The following is a 27459-nucleotide window of genomic DNA, read 5'->3' as shown; positions in this document are numbered from 1 at the left end:
GCCGTCATTGGTTTCTGCTTTTGCCATGTGTGTCACTGTGACAGACCCCAGGATGAATCAGTGTCTAGCACAGATGAAAGACACAGAAAAGAAACCACAAAACAGTCTCTTCTCTTTATACTGAAAACACCAGGATTACGGGAGAACATCCTGAACTCGAACCTTCAGCTTTAAATCTGTCCTTTTCCTGGTGGGAATCCTCTGGGCCAGTGTTCTTGTAAACGTCTATGCATGGGGATGGATACTCCTCTCTACTACTACCTTGACCCTAGCAAGCATTTCAGTTTCCCTGACCCCTGCCCTGCAGCTTTAATACCTGCTTATGTTTAACTTACTGGATTTTACTCAATTCTTGGTTTCTAGCCATGGAACAGGGTGACTTCATTTTGACTACCCCTCCCTTTGTCCCTCAGATATTTGCCGTCAGTGTAGCTGGGCGATTAAATGAATACATCAAGTATTGGATGTTTATGAGGACTGCTGTAGCCAACAAACCGTTCTCATTATCTGCCCAGCTCCTCTTCTCCCCAAGCAGAGTCAGTTTTGCCATTTAAACTTCTCTCCTAGACACTATTTAAATCTCTTTTATGGTTCTCTGTGCTCATTACTGGACCTTCTCAAAATTAGAGAAAGGTGTGCATCCTGCCCCCAGGCAGATTTCAAAGGCAGACTGAGACCAAAGTGCATGTAGGGTCACCTTCACCCTGTCTTTGGAGCAATAGACAGCCTCCCTGTAAATATATTATCCTGACTAAAGAAGTCTCACGGCCAAGTGTAGTGGTACCTGCAATTCTAGCACTCGAGAGGCGAAGGCAAGAGGATCACAGGTTCAAGGTGAGCCTGGGATACACAGCTAGGCGGAGGGTAGCCTGGACTGCATAACAAGCCTCTGGCTTTAAAGGGGACTGGAGTGCGACTGGCGATTAATGTGAAGGGTTTAGAATTAGAGTTTAGGGAAGTGGTTTCTCCAAAGTTAAATTTTCCGTGCGTTATCACTATGGCTACCATTTTCCTTATCCTGTCCCCTGGCTGTCTTCTCTCCTCTGCATTATCTGATAAACAATTTGCTCTTTAGAGCTTGATTCAGCCAATGGATGTGAGCACTGAGTTAGAATACATTCACTCTTCTTGTTTATCTGTCCCCAGCAGATGAAGACAAAGCCGCCAAGGCTTGTCCAAGGGATAAAACTCATGACACTTGAGCGTTCTAATCTGCCCTCCGTGGGAGTAATAGGCTTCCGGAGAAAAAGATAGTATGTTGATGTCACGATGACTGTTAAGCCTAGGAGGACTCCAGAAGTCACGGAGTCACTGCTGTGGCCATGAGGGATGACGCATGGCAAGCAGAACACCAACTTCTGAAAATAGCTGCTTTCTTCTGGTTCGCTTACTCATTAGCTCCTGGTGGGCACAGATGATGGTACACACCTGTAATCCCAAGTTCAAAATCCACCTGAGCTGTGTGGCAAGGCCCACTCAAAAAAATAAATAAATAAAACAAAAGGACATCTGATATTAGCTCTGGGTGATCAGGAGACACCAGGCTAAATTTCTCGCGGTTTGAAGACGAGCACAGAAAAACTCCTTTTTCACACATTGAACAACAGTCTTCCAGAATGCTTTTCTCTCAGTCTTCCAAAATCAGATCTAAAATTCAATATTTTAGGTCACTCCTGTTACTTAGTCCAAGACTCAGCTTTGCCCTGCAGTGTGTTTATAAATAGAGACTTTTGGCCTGACTTGGTGGAATAGGACTGTAATTTTACCTAATCAGGAGACTGAGGCAGGAGCATCACAAGTTCAAGGCCAGACTGGGAAACTTAGCAAGATACTATCTCAAATTTAAAAAATAATACTAAAGAAAAAAAAGAGAGGGGGGCTTGGGGGGGCTGGGTCTATGTTTCAGAGGTCCAGTGCTTGCCTGACATGCACAAGGGGGACATTGCCTTAGCGGGAGTTGACACTGGTGGGAATTGCTACCGCCTCTGAGGGCAGCAGGAGATGCGAATCAAACAGCACAGATCTCACGCTTGTGCCCCCACAGTGGTAGATGACAGCTTCAGGAGCCTGCCACCAGAATACGTGCTTGCAGGTCACAAGCAAACCTTTGTCTTAAAGACAGGGGAAGATGATGGTCCAAAGGGACACACTTTAAGTGCCTATTTGCTTTTTTATCCCTAGTTTCTATTCCTTAAATACTCAGAATGTGTGCTTTTTAATCTGAAGAACTCAGACTCCCCAAATCACACCTAAGCTATCCTGCCCACTGTGTGCACTCTAGAATCCCCCCTTCCATGATCTCCATTAGAGCTTGTATTCATTCCAAGTTCTCTGCGTTAACATCCAGGAACACGCTAAGGATGTGTCTAATCCCCAAAACCTTAGCGTTTCCTACGTCCACAATAGCACTATGTGATAGACTCGCTTGCTTCTCCTCCGGCATATTTGATAATTGTACAGTTTTTATCATTCACTTGTTCAAACCATCTTCTTCTGCGTATTAGCATAAACTCGTGAAGAGGGGCTTGTTGTGAGTGTTGCTTCCTAATGTATCCTAGAACTCGAAAGAACAATGCTAATCATTTTCTTAGCATGCCACAGGTGTAGGGGTGGGGTGGGGGTGAGGGTGAGGGAGCGAGGGATTTCTCACAGCGCTCAAACACTCCTGACAATTTTAGCCAGCAAAACTGACACAAAACACAATACAGGCCTATGCTTCTGTGTTCTGTATCTACCTGGTGGTGACTAAATTCAGGATCTGCCTTTTGCTTGTCAGGGATGATATCGAAAAAGAATTTCCTTTTAAACAGCACTCAGTAAACTTGGGTATTTGAGAAATGGGTTTAATATGGTTAATTTTCACTGAGTCTAATTAGCTAAGTTTCATGCATATGGTCATAAAAATGTAGATAAATGTAGATAAAAATTTATTTTATTTATGCTGAAGTATCCAAGTATTAGCAAAACAAAAAAAAATGGCCTTTTCTCATATTTAAATAGCTTCCAGTGAAAACTGTCGTGTGCATTGGTTTGTTCTTAATAATTCTAGGCAGCTTTCGTCACCTAATCCACACAGGAGAACATGCTCAGGGCTCCAAGCCAGGCCCTCTGTTTCTGACTTCCCCAGCTGGTGCAGCGTTGGAGACCCTGTTCGGTTCTTCCCCAAATGTCAAATTTCCACTTCTGTCTTTGGCTTTGATGTGGGGCTGCCCAGGCTTCTGGTAAAAGTCACGGCTCCTATTATTCATCTGTGGCCTCAGCTGGCTTCCCCAGGTGGTGGTGCTTTAAACTTAATGAGTTTAAGAGTTGTATATGCTGTGTCTGGAAGGAACTTAATGGACAGCTTGGAATTTCTGCCAAACCACAGCCAGGCATCACTTCCTCCATTCATGCGGGGCAGTCGTAATGTTCTGCAGTTAGTGAGTGAGGTGTGTTTGCCAATGAAAAAGACGGGGGGGGGGGGGGGGGTGAGGCTCCACTCTGGAGAACTTAGCAGGTTCCAGATATTCGGCTCAGGGGTTTTCACACATATCAGATTATTTAATCTTCCCAGCTGCCCACAGGAACACATGCAGTGACCCCATTTTCAGATGAGGAAATAAAAACCAGAGGTTTTACATTACTTACCCGAGGCTGTGCATCTAACCCTAACCCTCAGAGCTGATGCTGGAATTCGAGCTAAGCATCTTAAGGCGCAGGTACTTTCCGGGTTTGCTAAGTGATGGAGGCCTATTGTTCTAAAGAAGGTGGATCAGTTTCAACTTCCGCCTTCCACCTTCCGTGTCACGGCTGTTTGCACTGCATTGGTGAAACGCCATTTGAGAGATGTTTAAGTATTTTTATTGCATCTAGTCATTTATTATTTATTTTCAATGCACACATGGAAGTCAAGGGAGAACTTTCTGGAGTCTGTTTTCTCTCCCTCCACCACGCGGGCCCAGTGTGAAGCTCAGGTCATCAGGTTTGGCAGCAAGCTCCTTCAACCTCTGAACAATCTCACTGGCCATCTCCTTCAAGCTTGCACTAGAGAGAAAAATCTGAAAGCACAAAAACAAGCTACCTAGAAAGCATCCTAAAATAGTAGACCTGACTGTACATCTTTTGAGAAAGGACATCAGACTGCCTGAGTAACTAAGTAAGACAAATAACAGACAGAATGATGGGTAAAATGCCCTGGAGAGGGAAAGGGGAATTGAGAATGAGAGAAACTTGGACCAGCGTCCTTCAAGGGAATATCATAGTTCCAGGGAGCAGGCCATGCATTGGTTACAAAGCTTCTCATCTTTTTCCTCCCACTTTGGGGCCCGTGTGTCTGAATTGCTTTCCAGGCAGTTAGAAATGGAGCGTATCTTGGGACCATTTAATTCTCCTTTACAAATGAACAAACAGACCTGGTGAGGAGGTTGGGGGGAGAGGCAAATATTCCCATCAGCGTTCCTCAAGTTGTTCCAGATGAATCCCATCTCTTCAAACAGTATTTCTACATGTGAACTCTTGCCCACAATGGAGAACAGTTTGCATGCATCAGAGATTCCCATGGCAACACCACCTGAGGCTGGGAATAACGGGCGTGATGAGCAGACCTCCAAAATCTCCATCCCATGCTGGCTTGTACCATTTGCCAGCCCCTGGTCCTCACGTTCATTATGCTGTCTGTTCGAGCTTCGGTTTCACCATCATCTAAGACCGAGCTTACGGTAATAGTTCATAGTTTGCTGTCTCTTTGTGAATGACTTCAGATGGAAAAAGACGCTTAGAATAGTTCTTGATGCACGTTCACCCTTATGACTCATTCGCCAAACCTCTTGGCGATCAGTAACTCTGTCGGACTCAAGGCAGGAGCTGCAAGCTCTCTCTTTGGTATAGCATAAAATAATTAGTGACAGGTGTGTCCATCAAATGGTTGTAAGGTCGCCTCAGATTTTAAGCACCAGTGTGCTCATATGTGTGATAGAATCAAGGGGCCACTCCAAAATAGGTGACTGACTGGCCTCGAACATTTGACTAGAATCTTCTGCCTTGGCCAACTGGCCTACTTCCCTTTCTCCCTGGGCTGGTAAAGCTGTTCTAGTTGTAAGTGAATGTTGGCTAATGTCACTCAAGCACCAAGGGACCAGGAAGAAGCACTGTACTATTCATTTAAGATCCCCACCCCTAAAAAGGCACATTCCACTGGCAGGGACAGAAGAACACATGTTGGCATTTGCAAAGCCATTTTCTGAACTCCAGAGCAGTAGAAACAAAACATAGATGACTATTATCTCATATATTTAACTTAATAAGTATGACTGAGTGTTAACCACCAGATAGACACTGTTAACCACTGATAAAATAGAGAGGTGAATTAAATATCATTGTTTTTAAAGGATATTTCTTTTCTGTGTATGAGCATTTTGTCTGCATGTGTGCCTACACTACACTACAAGTGTACCTGATGCCCACAGGGATCAGAAGAGATCTTCAGATCCCCTGGAGCTAGAGTTACAGATGGTTGCAAGCCACCATGTCAGTGCTGGGAACTGAACCCCGGGTCCTCTGCAAGAGCAGCAAGTGCTCTTGACCTCCAAATCACTGCTCCAGGCCCCTCAAAAACCATTCTTGATCTCAGACTCTTTATGTTCCGCTGGGAGACCTGACAAGCTAACTTTAGAACATAAAATAAATATGAAAATGAAAGTTTCCTAAGACTGTGCCAAACTACGTTCGTTCTGTTTGCAAAACAACGCCGGGGCCTGAGGCCATTCCTGTCTTTTTTTGAATTTCATCTAGAGGAGTCCCTTGGCACAGTCATGCTGTTGGGTATGGAGTTACAGATGTATCTGTCACGAAAACTCTGTTACCCATCAGGCTATGCTGTTGGGTATGGAGTTACAGATGTATCTATCTGTCACGTAAACTCTGTTACCCATCAGGCCATCAAATTAGAATGCCTGTGTTGGCCCAGCTCTGATCATCGGAAAACCCTACCTCTGCCGAGCATGTCTGAAGGCAGGCTTCATGTCTGCGGCAGGAAGCAACCTTCATGAAGTACAGAAACTGAAGTGAAACTTGGAACCAAGTGGCCAGGGCAGGCAGTTTCTGATCTGCTTCCCTCTCGACCTCTGCCACGCCCATCCCCCCCCCCCCACAGCCACCCTCCTCCCCTTTGCACTTTATATCAGACTTGGACTCTTCTCACAAAGTCCTATGGTTCCCTTGTCTAAATTGACCGGCCCAGAGTGTCTGTCCTGTACAGTGAAGACGCTCTCTTGGGCTTTGGCTGGAAGAGTCCTGCAGCTCTAGCGGGCTAAATTTAAAAACACTGGACCGGCAGGGGAAGAGGAAGTGCTTTAGGGCATTCGCCCAGAATGCAAGGACAGGCTGAACCAGAGCGAGGGGAAGCAGCCAGGCCCAGGCTGTCAGTGATGACAGTTCTGCAGAGACCTAGCTCTACCTTTCTCAAAGATGGACCGACCGCCAACAATGTTTGTGAAGCAGGACACAGCAGTCAGCTTCTACCGGAGTTGTTGAGCCTTCCTCCCAGAAGAGGAACTCAAGGAAGTGAATCCAATTGCTTCACACATGCACATATGCACATGCATGCACACACCGGGGCGGGGGTGGGGTGGAGGGTGGGGGGTGGGGTGGGGATGAAAGGAGGAGGGAGGGAGGGAGAGAGAGAAGAGGAGAGAGAGAAGGAGGGAGTAACGTAAAGAGGACTTAATGCATGTTGCTGGAGAGATGGCCCAGCCTGCTCTCCTTGCAGAGGGCCAGAGTTTGGTTCCAAGCACCCACTGCCTGTAACTCCAACTCCAGGGGATCTGACACACTCTGACCTCTGCAGACACCAGCATGCACATGCACACACATCCATGCACACAAATGCAGGTAGACTTTCTCTCTCTCTCACACACACACATAATTTTTTTAAAAAAAAAAAACCCAAGTTCTCAAACATTTAGTCATTATAATGAATTTCACTTAAGGACTTTTAAATGTTCTTTATCAGAGAATAATATCTGGTTTTGTAATCTTTCCACAAACACCCTTTATCTGGTGCACAGCTCAGCCTTGAAGGAAGTTTAGCTGTTTGTACCAGAGAGAGGAAGAACCAAAGCTCAGAAGAGCTGCACTAGGTCAGCAGGTACAGAGAGGGGCGGGGGAGGGCTAGTCCAGCCTGGTCTTGCTTGGGTGAGTCCAGGAATCCTTCCACAGTGCAGGGGCGGCTGCCTGGCATAGCAGTGTGGGTGTTTCTTGGGGGATAGGACGCTAGCCCCGAGCTCACCCAGCATCTTCTGAAGGGAGCAGTGTTCACACAGCCCTGAGCTTACCCATCGTCTACAGAGGGGAGCAGGGTTCACACAGCCCTGAGCTTGCCCGGCGTCTTCCAAGGGGAGATGAACCTCATAGAACCCTGAGCCTACTCTCAGACTGCTCTTGATTTAGGTAGCTGAGCTTTCATTCTGACTCCCACCCCACATATGACTGATACATTCTCAGAAAGGCTCACAGTGATTAAAAAAAGAAGAAAAGGGAAAAGAGCGCATATGATGTGCAGAGCAGGCCTGTATCCTCTAATAACTGCCAAGCCATTTGTCATTGTGAGCCCAGTGCCACCCATGTAAATAGGATACATAAAGGACCCGGATCCTGTTCTTCTCAAAGGCAACATCTTTTGTCTTCTCTACCTGCCCCTCCCACTTTGTGGCAGCCAGGGTATCTGATTGGACAGCCATGTATATGTAAGCACTGTATGGTGTTTGGGAGGGTACCATTATCATTAACGTTCTGGGCTTTTGCACCACTGAGAAGCTATTTTTCTGTCACTATTTGCCCCTCTTTTGCTCCAGTTTGCTGTCTATCCTTTCCATAGTTTTTTCAACTCATCTTCTCAAAGATGGCCACCTGTGGAGACTGCCTCTCCCTTCCTCACCTTCTGTCTTCTGCCCTTCTTTATTCATTTGTTCATAATGCATTTTATACCAGAAATGCACTGACCTTGTGCTTCTGGTCCTCAGACTGGAACAGGAAGAGCAGGTACCCTGTGTCTGCTGTTGTGGCCCCATGGCTAGCACAAGCATTTGGCACTGAGCAAAGCAAATGACTTAAGTGATTGAATTACTTACGGCCTTCGGGTCTTGTACAGTTCTGAATAGAGCTGCTATAGGAAAGACTCTCTTAAAATAAAAAGCAAGAAGGAGACTAGGGTAGAAATGGGTTCTTGCCTAGCCCATCTAAGACCCTGGGTGTGATCTTTAACCATCCCACCCCCACCCCAGAAAATTAGCAAGAAGCCATTGCAGTAGAAAAAAAGAAAAAGCCTTTGACTTTCTTTGTAGTCAAGTCTCTAGTTTCTGATTGACTGATCAGTTAGGGAAGTTTAGGAGATGGGAAATGTCAGAATGCCAAGTCAGAAGTTCTCTGAGCCTCTGAATGATGTTCCCAAGGCCTACTTGTCTGGGCTGAACCTCCTCTCTGCCTGGCTCCCTCTTATTGATGGAAGCCGAAGCAATTGCAAACCAGCTTCCATCTGCTCGTGCAATACTCACCCAAGTCCCAGACTCCCTTGGGGTGCTAGGAGAGCATGGGGGGAGGCCTGGGAGGCCATGATTTTGAGGCCCATTGATGTTTGTGTCAATTCTGCTCTTCAGGAAGGGCAGCAGCATAGACCTTCCCATGTCCCGTGCTTTGTCCTAATGGTTTTGTTAAAGTCCATTTGCAAATTTCCTGATTATTGCTTCAGCTCAATCATCAAGTTTCTTGTGAAAGCCTTTCTTCTTTTTTTCTTCCTTTCTTGCTTGCTGTCTGTCTGTCTGTCTGTCTTTTTCCCTGGTTTTTCGAAACAGGGTTTCTCTGTGTAACAGCTCTGGCTCTCCTGGAACTAGCTCTGTAGACCAGGCTGGCCTCAGACTTTGAATATTCCACTTTATCAACTTTACAGATCTCATCACCCTGTTCATTTAAATGACTACATTGATTACTCATCTGAATCATGTCATAATATGTCTCTGCATCCAAGTTATTTTCCTTGTGTGAAGTTGGTACTCTCTGGATGCTGAGAAGACCAGTAAGTGCATGTGTATGACAATAGACGAGGTGGCGAGAAGCCTCAGCTGGGAAGACAGGGCACTTCCTTCACAAGCCTGGTGACCTGGGTGTTACTCCGGCAGTCCCATGGTGGAAAAAGAAAACTGACTCCAAAAGTTGTCCTCTCTCTCTCTCTCTCTCTCTCTCTCTCTCTCTCTCTCTCTCTCTCTCTCTCACACACACACACACACACACAAACACACACACAAACACACACACACAATCGCACACACATACAGACACACACACACACTCAAAACATTAAGTAAATAGACTTTACAATCCTGCCAGTCACCTGCTAACAACTGGGTCTTCCCTTGGGGTCATATTAGATTATATGTATGTGTTATATATGTATATTTCTGTTTTCATTCAGGGACTTTGATTGTTTTGAAACATCCTTATCCAAGAAAAGTGGAAGAACCTTCCATTTATGAATCAGTCCGGGTCCACACAGCAATGCAAACAGGAAGAACAGAAAATGACCTCGTGCCCACTGCACCTTCTGTAAGTGCCCACCATGTTCTTCACTGAATGCCATCGGATGTAGCAAGAACTAAAGTTCATGGGCTCATCCGAACATTCTAGCTTGGAGCCCACCCAGTGGCACACTCTCATAATCCCAGCTCTTGGGAGCCTGAAACTTGAGAATTTCTATGAGTTCAACCTGGGCTGAATAGGGAGTTCCTTGTCAGCCAGAGCTTCTTTATAGCACCCTGTCTTGAAAAGCAAACAAACAGACAAACAAAAAGTGATAAAACAGTGTGTTCTAGAGGGAGTATAAAAATTGGATAGTAATATAATATTGAAGGCTATAATTTGGTCCATCTGGTCTGATGAAAATTAAAAACAAAATGAAACGAAAAACAACCCACAAATGCTTTGGCTGAGTGTAGCTCAGTGTTTTAGCGCTTGCCTGGTATTGTGAGGTCCTGGATTCCATCACCAGTAAAATACACACACACACACACACACACGGAGTGGGGGGATGCCTTAGTGATAGGATTTGAAAACTTAGAGAACGTCACTGCCATGAACCACACAGGTTTACTGGAGAGTAAATGAGAGAGGTACTCACCGAGTTCACTATGCAGCCATTCTCTGACAGGCTGCTTAAAAACTGGGAAAACAATTCCCTTTGCATTTCAACCGTTCATGAAAGAAAAGCCTTCTCCAGCTTCACCATAAGACTTGGGGTACAACTGGGTATGGGGGTGCACACCTTTAATCCTGGCACTCAGGAGGCAGAGGCAGGCAGAGATTGGCTTCCAGGAGGCCAGGACTACATAGAGAAATCCTGTCTCGAAATACCAGAAAACAAAAGCAAGACAAAACTTGGGGCGCTATTTTTCTAGCCTTCATTCTTCACTGACTAGCACCCACAGAAAGTATTCATACTTCTTTACAACATGAGCCCCCCTTTAGTATGCGTGTTACAGAGGAATCGTTGTTCCTCCCAGAGTCCATCAGTGCATGTTCTGTGAACCACAGTCTGTGGGTTCCTCCTGCACCCACTCCCTTCCCCATTCTCACGGTTCTTCTACATGCTATCTCTTCCTGGCATGCTGAAAGCTTCTAGTAGGAGGAGTCTCAAGTTTTGCTGATAATAAGAAAGGGCGCTGCCCAAATAAAACACCAAGTCTACACTTGAAAAACAGCCTCTTGCAATTATGCCAGCTACCAACCTCATCAAACCAACGGGGCCTTCCTATCTCCAAAGTGATTTTCTTTTTCTTGTGTTCTTTGATGCCAAAGAAGGCTTCCTTATATGTACCACACTGGGTGTGATGGTGAGGTTAAATTTGTAGCAAGATGCTGTGCCCATAAAAGAGGAAGGAGGCCTGGGGTATAACTCAGTGGGTAGAGCACTAGTTACACAAGCTGAGGACCTGGGTTAAGATCCCTATAGCCATGAAAAAGCAGGGCTCATTAACACACAGGTCCTTATTCCCTGTGAGAGGTGAGAGGGAGAGACAGGGGAGCCTCTGGGCGCCTCAAGTCCAGCTAGCCTTGTGTGTGTCTCTAATATACTTAAGGTTGCACTTCGACCTCTATACACGTACTGTAGCATGTGCGTGCACACGTGCAAGCACACACAGGCAACGTGTATACAGGAACAATTGCTTGTGTGTTTTTGCCACTTGAATAGTTAATGGTGTGCCTTATTTTTTTATCATTTTTCTACAACCCCTCAGAAATTGGTTAAGAAAGATGTGTGTGTGTGTGTAAGAGAGAGAGAGCATGTGCACACATGTACACTTGTGTGCAGGGGAGGCAGCTTTATTAAAGGATTCGCGAAAGGAAGCATCGGATGTTAGAACCAGGGAAATCCAGGAAAGCAGAGCGAGTGATGCGCATTCCAGAGTCAGAGGGGACCAGCCATCTCCTACCTTCTGCTCAGTTCCTGTTTTCCATCCCCCAGTCCCTTCTGTTTCCTCTTTGCTTATTCTTAGCTCTCTAGCCATCCCAAAGCCACCCACTGTGTCAGCTGTCTGCCTAACTCCGCAGTCTCCTCTCCTAGACTTCTTCTGTACTGAGAAAAAGCATATTCCATACACTCGGGTCACACTCCCCTCCCCCAGCTCCCCCCATCTCCCTACCCACCCAACCCATGCCCTTTCTCCCTCTTTAAGAAACAAACAAAAACCGAGAAATGTACCACGAAAACAAAACCCCAAATATACAAGCGAAATGCCAATAAGACCCAAAAAAATGCCCCCCAAAAGCAAAAGTCTACAAAAATACCAGTGAGCGCCGGGCGGTGGTGGCGCACACCTTTAATCCCAGCACTCGGGAGGCAGAGGCTGGCAGATCTCTGTGAGTTCGAGACCAGCCTGGTCTACAAAGGGAGTTCCAGGACAGGCTCCAAAACCACAGAGAAACCCTGTCTCGAAAAACCAAAAAGAAAACAAAAAATACCAGTGAGTTCGCTATGTGATGGCCAATGATTCCCAGACATCAGGTCTACACTGAAGCCTGGCCAGTGAGATGCCATTGAAGAAAATTAACTTTTCCTTTGCCGGCAGGTATCAGTTGCAGGTAGTTTCTTGATGAGGGTTGGGAACCCGTGTCCACCTTCCCGTCTCGGACTCTTCCAGATGACTCGTGGTCAGTGAGACTCTTATCTCCTACAAGTATCTTTCTTTTTTCGGTAGTAAGAACCAGCCAGTATGTAATCTGTAGCTTTGGTCTTAGCCGGGAATGCTAGGACCCTTTAGAGCAAATTATGAAAGTCGTGTACTTTCTGCTTACTCCATGTGTCAGACGGTTCACCTGCCCAAGTATGTAGACACCGGAACACAGGAGGGAATTTTAAGCAGTGTTTAGTGCTTCGTTAACAAGGAACACAGATTATATCATGAGAAACCATGAAATTGATTATGTACTGATACTGGCCAAAGCAGCAAATTGTAATAGATCCTAAGTCATATCTCATCACTCTTTGCTTACGGAATCCTGAATTGGCGTGGTCGAGGGAAGAGTCCTGGTCGGATTGGAATTATTGTCCCCTACTGAGCACAAGGGCTCTCTGTGTCCTAATTGTCCCAAGCAGCCATCTGATGTGGCACCTCTGTCTTCCAATTACAAACTCTGAGCTGTCCACACTTCTGCTTTCTCTTTGGAGAATTCAGTTCCTGCCTGAGCCGGCTCTGTGGAGAAAGAACATTGCATCATACCTATAAGAGAAGAACTTGCTTGAAGTAAAATTGAAAGTATCCCTATTTCCTCCAAATGCAGGCACTTACATAAAAACATCCTTTGTCAGATGCATTTAGGGAAATTGTTATTCATGTATTGTAAACATCAAAGCATTAGGTTCCTGGGATAAGGTTAATTTAATTAATTCACTTGTTGAACGGTTTGAAGTGCCCACCATAAACCTATCTTTAAGTGCCTTGAGTTTTGCAATAAACTAGACAGAGACCCACCCTCATTGAGTTCCCATTTTAGTGCATGTTGCAGACCATAATCAGCATAATATTATAATACCAAGGGGAAGACAGGGCAAGCCTCTCTGAGCAAGTAACATTTGAGCAGAAATGTCATTTAAAGGAAGTAGAAAATGTGTTATATGTGTATATGAAATTGTCAACAAATAAAAGCTTTTTAAAAAAAAAATAAAGGAAGAACAGTTCACACTCAAGGAGTAAGGAGTCAGACAGGGAAAGTACCACAAAGTCCCCGAGGCAGTAATTCCACTGAGTGGCTTCAAGGACTAGGTCAGCAAAGCTGAGAGGAGGGAGCCAGGGGGAACCTGAGGCACAAAAGCAGGAGGGAACCAGATAGAGCTGGTAGGAAGGTTGAGGCCAGCTAAATGTCCTGAGGGCATGAGGAATCGCCGAGGCCCAAATGCCAACTGTCTGCTTCACTGTCCAGGGCAGAGCCTTTGCTCTGGGTGTGGACAAAGCTCAAGAGCGTTTAGTCACAGCATTTAAGACCTCACCCTTTGAAAGGGAACCCCCTAACTGCCAGTGTTCAGTGGACTTGTGGCCAAGTTAGGGGCAGGAGACCTCATAGGACATACACTGGTTGGTCACCTTCAAGATGTTGTGAAGGTATAAGATGACCTGATGATAGACTGAAAGTGTCCATGTGTATCCCTCACCTGTGGGTGTGGTGTGTGCGCATTTAAGTTCTTCATTACGGAGTTATGTGTATTTAGCTATACCCTGTGAAAATCTTCCATGTGTTATATTGTTTCCTAAAATACAATTAAGTAAATTCCTTACTATTTTATTATTGAGTATATCAGTTTACTTAGAACAGTCATTCTGTTGGGCTTTTTTTTTTTTCATGGCATTTTAAGATCTGAAACAATTTCAAATTTATACAATAACTGAAAGAACAATCCAAAAAGCTTTGTTTTTCCTTAGTCATTTTAGAATACATTGCTTATAGGATGCCTGATCAATTTTGAACACTGCAGTGTGCATTTCCTACAAACAAAGACCCTCGCTTACATGACCACACACAACCATCCAAATTAGGAAGTTGCTATACCACAGTTCCATGTATTTGTATCCACAGATCTCAGTGGTGGTTGTTTCTCTAGGCAGTCCTTTAGAGCACAAAGATCCTGTCCTCAGTTTTGTGGCTCCTGTCTCTTGAGCATCCTTCCTGTCTCTTGAGCATCCTTCCTGTCTCTTGAGCATCCTTCCTGTCTCTTGAGCATCCTTCCTGTCTGAACTCCTGTTTTTCCTTGAGTCTCCCCCACTCTCATATTTGAAAATTAAAGGCCAATCCTCTTGTGAACTATTCCCCATGTTGGCTTGTTCTCATTGAGTCGTGATTGGGTTGGGGTATGTGGTTTGGTAGAGACCACCATGAGGGACGATGGACTGTAGTGCCCCTCCTGCGTCCTCAGACCCACCAGGTTTACAGTTTCTCCCATGAGAATAGGTTTGACCACGTGAGAGGTATCGCCGGCTTTCTTCGCTTTAGAAGCACTTTATTGTTTTTGTTATTAATAAAAATTCCAGGAAAGCTACTGGGGACGAATATGTACACTCTTTTCCTTGCTAAAATTCGGTCCATCTGTTGGTGTTTATTGGCTTCCGGTTACTGAGAGTGGTGAGCTTGGATGCTCTTGGTTCGTTATGATTACTGCCTGCCAGGCTGCCATAGGGAAAGCTCTCCATTGCTCACGTGATCCAGTGTTTTGTGTATCGATGGATTAAGATCCTGACCATCACAATTTATTTTGATCTTTCCAAAATGGTGTGGTATTTGGTGAGTAAGAGCCCTTTCAAGGAGGCTTCTGTGTCTACGGCCTCCTAACGTTTTAGCAAGGTGCCCCAGACTTGGCAAAGCTTTCCTTGTGCTCATATTTTTTCTTTAAAAAAAAAAAATCAACTATTTTTCTTTTAAAAAAAATACCTTGTTCTTCTTTGTCTTTTAAAGTGGTACTTTACAACTTTACATCTGAGCCACGTGTACCTGTTTTGATTGAAATGTCACTTTCCTACCTACTTGGGGATAAGGAAAAGATATATGTCAGCATGTGTAGCTATGCCTTGATGTCTATGTCTATCTGTCCATCGGTCCATCTATTCTTCCCTCCGTGGATACACAGCACTGATTGAAATTTTTACCCAAACCGCAAGGCTCATTGTAGGTTTTTCTCCTTGCATGTCTGTGACACCCTTCTCCCACGGGAGGAATACAGATCCTGCTGCGGGAGCACCTTCTGCTCCTTCAGCCAATAGTCGCTGGAGCAGGAGCCGGAACCAAGCACTGGAACCAAGAGAGCAAGCCTCGGCTTGCCGCTCTTTTTTAAAAGAGAAATAGACCACGCCCCAGTGGGCTGGTATTTCAGTAGCTATTGGCTGAAGGAGCGGAAGGTGCTCCCATAGCAGATCCCATTATCAGGAATTTGCTGATCAAGAGAGTGTAAGCAGTCTCCTTCCGTCCACTATGCCTGCTGCCCTTTCCCCTACCCAGACTTCCTGCTCACCTCAACCATCAGTTCCAGGCCACTGCCACTGTGCTCTCAGTGCAGATGTCTGCTTTACCGCTTTCTCTGTGAAACCGCACTGGTTGCCACCGCCACCCGTTTGAAAAGAAGTCCTCACCCGGCCCAGCTTCACTGTATACACCAAGCTGCTGCTCCCACGGCATCACCATCCACATGAGTTTTTCCTGTTCTCTGCTTGGGCTCCACTGCTCTGTGCCAAGGTGCCCAAATGTCCCCACACTCATCCCCCCCCCCCCCCGAGGACTTTGGATGTTCATGGTTCTTAGTGAGGGAGGCAGCTTGGCTAGTCCTTTAGTGCGGAGCATCTAGGCTGTTCCTGACCTGGAGCTGTTTCAAACATCTCCCCAGCTACAGAGCATAGCGTGGTTAAGGGTTTGCCATAAGATTCTTTCAGTTCTTCTATCTGGAGACTCTGTATCAAATTGTTTTCTCAACCCTTCCATCTTCAGCATTTCACCTGTCAATACCACAGAAAATACTAGGCTTAATACATTAGACCCAGGTAACGTTGAGAATCCTGATCCCTTAGCTTGAATTCAGTAACTAATCCTATCAGGATCCTTTACCAAACATTTCACCCTTAATCATTTTATCTTTATATTACCTGTACCAACCCAAAACAACAATTTTTAAGTTTTCTTAATACTTAACCCAGTTTAATTTTTTTCTTTTAATTTTAAATTTAAAAAAATGAAGTGCATGCTGTGCATATTTTTCCTGCATGTATGTTTGTGCTCCACATACTTGCCTGGTGCCCCCAGAGGCCCAAAAGGCCCCTGGGTTCCCCTTGAACTGGAGTTATAGGAGGTTGTGAATTACTGTGTTAGTGCTGGGACTTGAACCCAGTCCTCTGGAAGAGCAAGTTCTTGTAACCACTGATCCATCTCTCCAGCCCCTTAGTTTCCTTTTCTTTAAGGTCAGAATAAATCACAGTGGTTATGTGACGACAGCCTCAGCTGTATTGATTAGCGCCGTTGAAAAGCACATGTAGGAAGTTCATCTTCACCTTCCTGTGGTCAGACGTGGCTCTGGGCTATTTCTCATCTCTGATTCTTGGAACTTTGGGGGTTCCTCTTTCTCTTTGGTAGGAAGAATTCACCTCAGGAAAGGACACTCTGGAAACTCCCATAAAAAGAACCTTGCCATCAACAGCATCATTTCCCAATTCCTATTTGTTTTCTTCTCTATAAAGATACGTTAGGAGAGCACATTAGAACAAAATAACCTTCCAGGAATTCAGTCTGTTTGGAAGGCTACAGGAGTATGAAGGTCTTCATTTTAGGGCCCTGGCCTGTGTAGGATTCCCTACCCTTCCATAATTCATAGGTACTAAGTATTGCTGTTACCTTTGAACTAGTGAAGCATAGGTTAAAATAAGTGGTTCATTTGTATTTCAAATCCCGTTTTGAATAGATGAGGTATAAATACATTTATTTGCGCTTCTAAATATCTTCCCCATGGGATGTGAGTCTCCTGAGACGGCTTTGGAGTGGAGGAGAGCATGTAGGAGAAAGAAGACTACGGAATAAGACAAATATTGATAATGCTGCTTCTTAGTTCTCTCTTAAAGCTTTAAAAAACAAGGGCCTGAAATAAAGGAATCCTTTTACTTTTCTTAATATACTTTCCCGACTGTAGTGATCTCACAGTATCAGTCAGGATTCCCAAGGCCCCACACGGGTGCCAGTGTCTTCAGATGTCCAAGAGCCTTGTATACAAGGCACGGTGTTTGCCTAAAGTATCCACATCTTCCCACGTACTTAAAATCAGACTTATCACACCAACATAATATAAACGCCAGGCAAATGGTTAAAAGACTGTTTAGGAGATGATAAAGAAAAGGATGTATACATATTCAGTACAGAATAATGATTTTTTTTTTTCAAATGTTTCAATCTACAGTTCGTGAACCCAAGAGTGCAGAGCTGACAGGTAACAGGGGCTGAAGGCCAATCACAGTGCCGAGCACCCATTACATATGAGCGCTTCTAGACTAGGGTTCCTACGACAGCACAAGCTGCTGTTGTTCACAGTACGCGCTAACAAACACCACCCGCGCTAACAAACACAACCTGTGGCGGTTTTCCTTTTCATTTTTTTTAATTAAGAATTTTTTTTTTAGCCAGGAGGTGGCGATGCACACCTTTAATCCCAGGATTCGGAAGCCAGAGGCAAAGGCCGGTGGATCTCTGTGAGTTCGAGGCCAGCCTGGTCTACAGAGCAAGTTCTAGGACTGGCTCCATAGCTACTGAGAAACCCTGTCTCAGAAAAATTTAAAAAAAAGAAAAAGAAAAAAGAATTTTTCTAATACAATCTTTTCTCATTTTACATAGTTATATCCATTCCTACCCCCTCCCCTCCTCCAGCCCACCCTTTTCCACACCCCAGCGCCCCCCACATCCACTCCTCAGAAAGGGTTAATGCTTCCATGGGGAGTCAACAAAGTCTGACACTTCACTCTGAGGCAAGGTCAAGGCCCTCCCCCATATCTAGGCTGACAAGGTATCCCTCCAAAGAGAGTGTGCTCCTAGATGCCAGTTCAAGCACTAGGGATAAATCCTGGTCCCACTGCCAATGGCCCCACAGACTGCCCAAGCCTCACAACTGTCTCCCACATTCAGAGGGCCTAGTTTGGTCCTATGCAGGGTCCCCAGCTGTCAGTCCAGAGTCAGTGAGCTCTCAGTAGCTCAGGTCAGCTGTTTCTGTGGGTATCACCATCATAGTCTTGACCCCTTTGCTCATATTATCGCTCCTCCCTCTCTTGGGCTGGTCTCTAGTAGCTCGCCCCAGTGCTTAGCTGTGGATCTCTGTATCTGCTTCCATCAGTTGCTGGACGAAGCTTCTATGATGACAATCAATGTAGTCCTCAATCTGATTACAGGAGAAGCCCAGTTCAGGCACCTTCTCCACTACTGATAGGAGTCTTAGCTGGCGTCATCCCTGTGAATTCCTGGGTATTTCTCTAGTGCTGTATCTCTCACTAGCCCCTTAAAGCCACCCTCAATCTCTTTCCTTTCTTTCTCTCTCTGTGCTTCTCCCTTCTTGAGCATCCAGTTCCCTCACGTTCTCTCCCCTTCTCCCTTCCCCCTCCTTTTTCACCCTCCCCACCGCCCCCCCCCATACTCCCAATGTGGCTGTTTTCAAATCACCAACAGATGAGCCAGCCTCCTGCAGCACCTGGGAGAATTTGAAGAATGAAAGGGGACCAGCTAAAGATCAGCTTTAACTGGGGGTTGGGGGGGGCAAAGTGCTTCTGTCGAGTATGAGTTCACCCCGAGTTCTGCAAGATAAAACTGGACAGGAGCATAAGGCCAAACATGGGACAGTTCTGGACTTCATTCCGGCCTTTTTCTTTTGCAGCTTGGCACCAAAGAAGGTTACCTCACCAAGCAGGGCGGCCTGGTCAAGGTAAGCGAGCGTGGTTTGCTCGTGCCACCACAGGGAAGACAACAATCAGAGACTCAACTCTTGACACTGACAGATTTTTTAAAAAGGAAAATTATAAGCTTATTTTAAGCCACTTACATTTAATGAAAAATGGCTTGACTCAAGTTCTCTGGCAAAGCCCCGTGTAAGAGTAACCTACAGTTCATATTAAAAAGGAAGCCCCATGTAGCATGCTCGGTGGAAGGGTTAAGAACAAATGGGATAAATTAACTTTTGAACATTTCTGTTCTTTTTTTGGTTTGTTTGTATTTTGTTTTTCTTTTACAAAAAGCCAAACTTTTATATGTTTACTGAAAGATAGGCCAAATACATCACTGGTGCTTTCAGAAAGTTACGTTATATCATGCCGAGGTAAACATAGTTTAGGTCTTTACACGTCCAGGTCACCTGACTGCCCCCTGTCTGCAATTTTCCTTTAAGTTCTCTTATGTTTCCATGGAGTGTGGCCACTGTCATCTGGTGCCCTGTCGGCTCTTGTCTATCTCAGGGGTCAGAGTCCTTACCCCTCCTTTTCCTGGGAACAGCTGCTTGGCTGGATCCTGGCCATGCAGTCATCCCTGTCCTCCCTGGACTGTGTGCTCCCCGAGGATGGGAAGCATTCCTATTTGTATCCTATTTGTTGATTTGTTTGTTTCGTGTTCAGCTGTCACTGTGGGTCTCACTCACAGCTCAGGAGGACCTCAGACATGCAGGCTTACTCCTCAGTGACCTCCGTGTTAGGATTGCAGGCATGTACAACCATGTCTAGCCTGGATGGCTTATCTTCTATTGTCCCTTTTAAGTGGGTGCATTGCCTGCTGAGACAGATCAGAGCTTTGTTAGGACATAGGAAGGAAATAGCTACAGTTTTTGCTGTGAGTCCACGAGTCCTCAGGTAAAAGTCAGAGTGTCATGTGGTTAGAGGTTCCTAAACCTCAAGGCTTATTTGTGAAATAATAGTAATAATGATGATAATAATAATGATAGAGGGCAATGATTTATATGTGTTAGTTATATTTTACTCGATATACATTATATATAAATAAAATTTCAAGAGTATACATGAATATATCTGTAAATTTCTGGTGTGGGATATAGCTCACAGGAGGCTCTCAAAACTGATATCTATTTTTATTATAGTATTAATAAAATAGAAACTTGAGTAGCTCGTTGCAAGTCACCTTGAATGTCTACAACAGCTGCATCTATTCGTTTAAGTAAGCTAGTGGTATTTCTGTTGTGATCTTAGAACATATTATTTTTAATAGCTATTTTGAAGCTTTTCTCAAAAATTATACATGAAAATATTTTAGGCATATTTTATCTAATCATTTATATACTTTTAAAATGAAAATAAACTGTAAAGTTTAGATATTACATTCTGTACTCAAAACTTAATTTTTTTTCCTCTTCAGACCTGGAAAACAAGATGGTTCACTTTACAAAGGAACGAGCTGAAATATTTCAAAGATCAAATGGTGAGGAAAACATCAGCACCCCCTCCTCGTTAGACTTCAGCTCTGTAAGGTTCCCAGCATCCACTGAAGAGTCTAGAGACCTGAGCTCTTTTCCCTGTGTATCTGTTTGTAATGGGGGTGGGGCACACTTGCCAGGGAGTCTATTTGGAGGCCAGAGGACAAGCTGTGGGACTTGTTTCTCTCCTTCAGAAATGTGGTTCCTGGGAATCAAACTGTGGTCATTGGGCTTGATTTGATCACAAGCATCTTTAGCCACAAGCATCTCGTCAGCCCAAGGTGTGGGCTCTTGATCCCTGATCTGCTCTGACTCTGTGAAAAGCAGTTTGCCTCTTGGGTCAGTGCAGCTGTCACTCTGTGGAGCACACGGTTCCCTCCGTTTGGGGCCATGGATCCCTCCCTTCCATACTTTATTAACTGTCCCTATGAGCCAGTGTCCCCTTTTATTAAAAGCACATTCATTGTTCGGGTCCATTTTGTCACGTCTCCTTAAAATGATCTCCCTTCTTTTTTTTTATACAAATTTTCTGCAAAAGTAGAAGTTTATAAAAAGATGAAAGAAAATACCACTCCTTTCCATGTGTTGAAAATCTATCTCTGTCTGATGTAAATTGTCAAAAGCAACATCTTTTTTTAAAGTAGATCTGTTTTAAGTTATGCGCGCAAGTATGTATCTGTTTTGGGGGTGTGTGCACGTGAGTATTGGTACCAGGCTGGAGGCATAGCACCCTTGGGTGCTGGAGTTACAGGCAGTTTTGAGCCACCTGATGTGGGTGCAAGAGCAGGTCACCCTCTTAAACAGTGAGCTACCTGTGCAGCCCAACAATATCTTCCCACTGCTTAGCCTGTGAAAGGCTAGTTCCCAGAACCCAAGGTGTGCTTCCCTTTGCCAGGCCTTCCCATCATCTGTAGTGATATTTCATTTGAATTTTAATAAATAATGCTGGCCTGAAGTTCAGAGAGTAAAACAGCTGCACTGATCAGCCTTACAGACCAGGCAGTGGTGACACACACACACCTTTAATCCCAGTAGCCACACTAGTTAACCACAGAAACCAGGAGGTAGTGGTGCATGCCTTTAATCCCAGCACTAGAGAGGAATATAAGATGGGAGGAGGCTCAGTCTCATTCTGAGATTCCTGGAGGCAGGATCACCATTTTGGACTGACGTAGAGTAGAGGTAAGAACCAATGGCTGCCGGTTTTGCTTTTCTGACTTTCCGGTTGAACCCCAATTTCTGTCTCTGGATTTTTATTAATTGTGCTACAATCATCCGTTATCTTCATGAAAAGAAATGAGAGTTGCACACAGAAGAAACCTCGTTAAAGGGCGAGTGATGGACGCACGTGTGTGTTTATATAGTTTTCCCTTTTCCCCAGTCACCAGAACCAATTCGGATCCTAGACCTAACGGAGTGCTCAGCCGTTCAGTTTGATTACTCACAGGAAAGAGTAAACTGTTTCTGGTAAGTTGCTTTCATAAAGGAAATGTTTCCAAAAGTCTGTTAAGTCAAGGAATAAAAGATGGCCCCATGTGTACATGACTAGATGGGAGGGACATGGACCCAACCCAAGGACATTGATGTCAGTGCCTCCAGCTGCAGAGCACACATCTTCAAAGAGGCGGGATGGCTCAGTTCAGACTGTGAGCTAACTACACAACTAGAACTCATTCAACCATTCATAGGCTCTGGACCCCTGGGGGCTCAGCTGAGTAGACTCGTATTCCACAGAAGATATAGACGGCAAAAAGATGGGGGTGTGCATACACTTCTTTGAAGTCTCTCGGGAAACTATAAGCCTCGCCTGTAATAATAGAAACTTAAAGCTTCCTAGGTATTTCTGTCATTGCTGGTAGAAATTGCTCGGTATACACCAATTCTTCAAAATCACCATGATAACTGTGGGAGCCCTCATCCATTCTTCTTCCCTTGGAAGGAGCTCACACTATCGAACCAGGGTCTGTACAACTAGCCATGCTGACTACCACACATTCCCGCTTTTGTTTCGTCAGCTTGGTGTTTCCGTTCAGGACATTCTATCTCTGTGCAAAGACAGGAGTTGAAGCTGATGAGTGGATCAAAATACTGCGATGGAAGCTGGTGAGTTGCACAAGTCTCCCGACGTCTAGTCTTGATAACTAACATGCTGGTGACTGCCGGTAGACTTTAGTTGTCAGAGGAGGACCTAGAACCAATGGGGAGTCTGTCTGCAACCTTGTGGGATAATCTGCGTGTGTTTAAAGGGTGGAAAATGGAAGAGGAGGTTGTGAGAAGGAAGGGTGGTATTGTGCTTGGGTTTCAGGCTAGCCTTAGCTGCAGCTGCTGGCAGTCAGGTGTAAGGTGTGTTGGCCAGCCCCATTTTGTCTGGAAGAGAGTGTTGGGATGGGAGGGTCTCAGAGAGGAACCTTGACACATGCTTCGACTTGGAAAGCCTTTAAACTGTCAAGGAGGGAGCTGGGGAAGGAATTTGGCTCCCAGTATAAGCTGCACCTTGTGTGTATCAAGAACCTAAGGTTTTTTTATCTTCCTGCTGTGTACTTCCCTATGGGGAAGACAAAATAATTTACCAGCCGTTACACTTTTTCACCATGTATGTTATAGAGTTGATAGCCAAGTACAAGCTTTCTCAAATTTCCTGTAAGTGTGATATGTTGGCAGAATTTTTCATTGAGGCCACTGGTCAGCCTGTGCCACCAACCAGCTTCCAAATAACCATACAGAGACTTATTATTGATTATAAATGCTCAGCTGATAGTTTAGACTTATTACTAACTAGCTCTTTCTTCTTAAATTAATTCCTGTTTCTTATCTACACTCTACCACATGACGGTACCTTTTCTCAGTAGAGCGTGTTCATCTGCTTCCTCTGCATCTGGCTGGTGGTTCCGCCTCCTTCTTCCCTGCCTAGTCTCTACTTGTATACCTATTGGTCATTCAGCCCTTTAGTAAACCAATCCGAGCGGCAGGTTTTCTCAGTGTATAAAAGGAGTATTCCATGGGCTGGAGAGATGGCTCAGAGGTTAAGAGCACTGGCTGCTCATCCAGAGGTCCTGAGTTCAGTTCCCAGCAACCACATGGTGGCTCACAACCATCGGTACTGAGATCTGGCGCCCTCCTCTGGCGTGCGGGCATACATGGAGGCAGAATGTTGTATACATAATAAAAAAATCTTTAAAAAAAATAAATAAAAGGAATATTCCACAGAAGTAATATATTAGTCTGGTTTTTGTTTCTCTCATGAGATACTCAAGGCAAGCTACTTATGAAGTACCCAGGGTTCACAGTGTTTGAGGTTCAAGGGTTTAACACACACTTAGCTTCTGAGGAAGACCTCTTGGTGAAACATAAAGACAGGGACATATGGGGGGTGGAAACCTCACACTTCCAAACAGAAAGCCAGAGATCAAGTAGGGTTGAGAGTGTGTGGGTCAAGCTCAGACTTCTAGAACTCTCTCCAACGGCGGTGTACCAGTAACATAAAGACCTCCTAGTAAGTCCCTTCTTTTAATGACCTGATCACATCAATGATCAATGCCACCACCCTTGGGAACAAGCCTTTACATATTACTGAATTGAAACCCTTGGTGTATTCAAAGGCAAAGCACAATTTTCCTAATCTCTCTCTCTCTCTCTCTCTCTCTCTCTCTCTCTCTCTCTCTCTCTCTCTCTCTCTCTCTCTCTCTCTGTGTGTGTGTGTGTGTGTGTGTAATTATTGTAACTTGTATCTATAGGCAGTGTCTGAAAATGGATATCCTTAAGGCCCAACTTATGGCTCAGTGATAAGAACAGTCCTCAGTCCTCCCTCGTTAAAAAAAGAAAGCAACAAAAAAAAGAAAAGTGGGCATGCTGTGAACATTGTTGAGCATCCAAGTGTTTTGGGTTGCTTTGTCTTTTGGTTTGTTTTGTCTCTGGTTTGAAATCCAAATTAATATGGTGCTCATGTTGAGACTGCTCCCGTGCTGATTCTGAGCGGGGAAAAGCTTCAGTATGGCCAGTCTGGGCTGAAATGACCCATTTCTAATTCCATGTACTTTGTTATTATCCTAGTGACACCTGGTTATTATAGAAAATTTAAATTAAAAAGTAGTTCAAATACACACTTTCCGACTTCTCCCTGAACAACTGGGGCTTTAAGAAAACAGCCCTTCTCTGCTGGTTTTCATCATCCCTCCACTATCTTTCTAAGGCCACAAACGCAGACCTGAATCTTCCTTTTGTTTGAGCAGTGTTGTATCACACTTTCCCAGAGTGTACACACTGTAAAGCCATTCTACAATGTCTGGAGGGAGAATTAAAAACAAACAATTAAGAGGGGTAATCTATAGCTGCATATCTTCCTGTTTCCGTCTGTGTCTCAAGTGACTCAATGATAGCTATACCTATGTTTTATTACAGTCAAAACTAAGAAAACAGCCGGATCAAGGAGAGGACACTGTCCGAACTCGGTCATTCATCTTCAAATAGAACTTTCTTGGCTTTTCTTGGCTCAAGGGCAAGGTGGAATGTTCTAGGTGCTCTGATCTGTGGCAGGCTTTTTCAGAGGAAAGGCCATTAAGGGAGTTCCTCAAACAAAAACAAACACAAAGGCGACTGTCGTCCAGAGCTGGATACTGCTTGCAGATTCACGGAAAACAGCTGGCAGGACCAGGCCATCTGCTCAAGAACACAGAAGCAGCACCCTGCGGATGGAAACTGCCTAACCTCCACTGCCAGGTGGAGCCACTCTGAACACAGCGCAAGACGAAGAGCTGGTTTGCTCTCTCAGTGGCTAAGGCTTGTTGACTTTAGTTGCCTGGCGTCCTGCCCCAAGTCATGGTCAGCACAACTAAACTTCAGACGTGTTCTAAACAGCAAGGAAGCGGTAATACGTTTGGAGCGCAGGCTTTTTAAGGAAGCAAAAACAATTTAATAAATGCCAAGGACCTTCAAAGGAGGGGCTGCTTTATACAAAAACCTCAAGAAGGGCTGGAGAGGTGGCTCAGCCATTAAATGTGCATCTGCTCTTGCAGAGAACCTGAGTTCAGTTTCCAGGATCCACATCAGATGGCTCGCAAACACCCATCACTCCATCTTCAGAGAGATCGGACGCCTCTGGCCTCCTTGGGCACCTGCGCTCAGGCACACATATTCACACACATGCACATAATGCAAAAAAAAAAAAAATTAAAAAAACATTTCCAAAAACTGAGAAAATGTTCATCATGTTTATTTTTGCTTTTAAGAGGCTTAGAAATCAGACTGGTGCCACGCCACGTTTGACAACCTGAGAGGGATCCCTAAAACCTACATAGAGGTGGAAGGAGAGAACCAACTCCACAAAGATGTTCTTCGACCTCTGCATGTATGTCAGCACACATACACACACAATAATTGCTTTTTTAAAAAAAAAATCCAGTGGATCCTTTACTCCTAATGATAAACTGTGAGAACTACATGTCTTGTGGGTAACTAGATAGATAAATGTAAGTTAACATATAGTAAGGAGTGAGGATGTTTTAAACAGCAAGAAACTGCACATTGAAGGGTGATAAGCAGTAGGTGACTTTTAGTTTATGCTTATCATTACAAATGTAATAACACACGTATAAGCACTAAGTTAGAGACTTCCCCATAAAGGATGCCCCCCCACCATCTCTTTCCGGGGTAGGCGGTATGAGAATAGCCCTATGTAAAGCACCCCAAGATTATTAAAAGACAACTTCTGTTACATAGCTGTTGCAAACTAGGATCCCCGATGACAGACTGGTGTTCAGAGGCCATGAATAGGTCTTGACTTCTATTATCACTGTTGTTGTGGCTTTTAAGGACAGAAGTTAGAAGGGCGACGAGCCAGCAGGTGGCGAACTGGGGGAACTCTGTTCTCGCAGCACAGAGACAGTGGGCAGCACTTTCGCCAGTGTGACCAAGACACTTGAGCGAACAGCTGATAGGAATGATTACTCTGTGGTTCTTGATGTCTCAGCTCACCATGCTTAGGGTGTGGTGCAGCTCTCACGTCAGAGAGCAGGCAGGAATCTGAACACGGCAGGAACAGGAATGGGAGGAACCAAGACAAGAGACCCCAGGAACGCGTACTTCCAACCAGGTCCCATGGTCCACATTCTGCCACGTTCTAGTAATCTGTTCAAATTCTGATCCATTTGGATGAAATAAATGAATTAAACCTGTCATTAGGTCAGCTCTCTCACCTCTGGAATGCCTTCAAGGACATACCCACAATATTTTTGGTATTTCTCATTCACAGTACCTTGTTAAATTTTTTTTCTGTTGTTTATACAGCTAAGACTCGGAAATTGTTTTTTCCAACAGGTTTTTGGGAGTTGGGTTGTGGATCAGAGGTAGAATGCTTATTGCAAGGAGGGGCATTTAATTTGTTATGTTTGTGTTATATGGAATAAAGCAATGTCAAAATAAAATGTATTGTGTCAAGTTTGCAAAATAAGGAGTTAACAATGGCCTCTCCTTGAGATGTACCATTTTGTTTCCTTAGAAAAAAGTGTTTTTCTTCATGTGTTAAATATTCTTTTTACTTTCTGTAAAATTTGTTTATTTATATTCTTTGGTTCTGTTTACTAAGTAAAAAGTGCATGATTTTGTTGTACATGTCCAGTTTTATTATTATAACATTTATTGCTTTCGAAGAGGAATAAGATGGAAAAGACCAGTTAGATACTGGTACATTTGTGGTTTATGTAAGGCGCTGCTTGGACTGCCTTTTTGGCAAGCATGACTTCACTTGCTACCTGGAATAGAATGACCTGGCAAAATAGCTGCCCCAGTGGGTGGTTGCCCTTAACAACCTGCTGACTGCCACCGGAAGCTTCTGTAAACTCTTGCTTGCTTGACCACCCACGCTGTGGTTTTAGAGTATAAAATGAGACTATGAACCGGACCCAGGATGGAGGTCTTTCAGGAGCTGTCCTGGCCTTGGTCCAGCCGTGATGTTGCCTCTCTTCCACTCTCATCAGCGTGGGAATGTTTTCTCCAGAAAGATTCCCATAGACTTTTAAAATTTA

The 27459-nt window shown here is 44.6% G+C and overlaps 1 protein-coding gene across 1 annotated transcript in view; it reads left to right on the top strand.

The window, feature by feature from the left end:
* The window catches only part of Dapp1 (dual adaptor of phosphotyrosine and 3-phosphoinositides 1), a 50857-nt gene extending 23856 nt beyond the window's left edge, over window positions 1–27001 (top strand). Inside the window, exons 4-9 of the mRNA XM_057793477.1 lie at window positions 9443–9573; window positions 18902–18949; window positions 20383–20445; window positions 21822–21907; window positions 22456–22543; window positions 24839–27001. Coding sequence (XP_057649460.1) covers window positions 9443–9573; window positions 18902–18949; window positions 20383–20445; window positions 21822–21907; window positions 22456–22543; window positions 24839–24907 — 485 coding nt within the window. The 3' untranslated portion in view covers window positions 24908–27001. The remainder of the gene's footprint in view (window positions 1–9442; window positions 9574–18901; window positions 18950–20382; window positions 20446–21821; window positions 21908–22455; window positions 22544–24838) is intronic.
* Window positions 27002–27459: the final 458 nt, after the last annotated feature.

Source organism: Chionomys nivalis, chromosome 18, assembly GCF_950005125.1.
Source record: "Chionomys nivalis chromosome 18, mChiNiv1.1, whole genome shotgun sequence".
Classification (NCBI taxonomy): domain Eukaryota; kingdom Metazoa; phylum Chordata; class Mammalia; order Rodentia; family Cricetidae; genus Chionomys; species Chionomys nivalis.
Note: the sequence above shows the minus strand (reverse complement) of the source record. Positions and strands in the feature narration are given on the sequence as shown.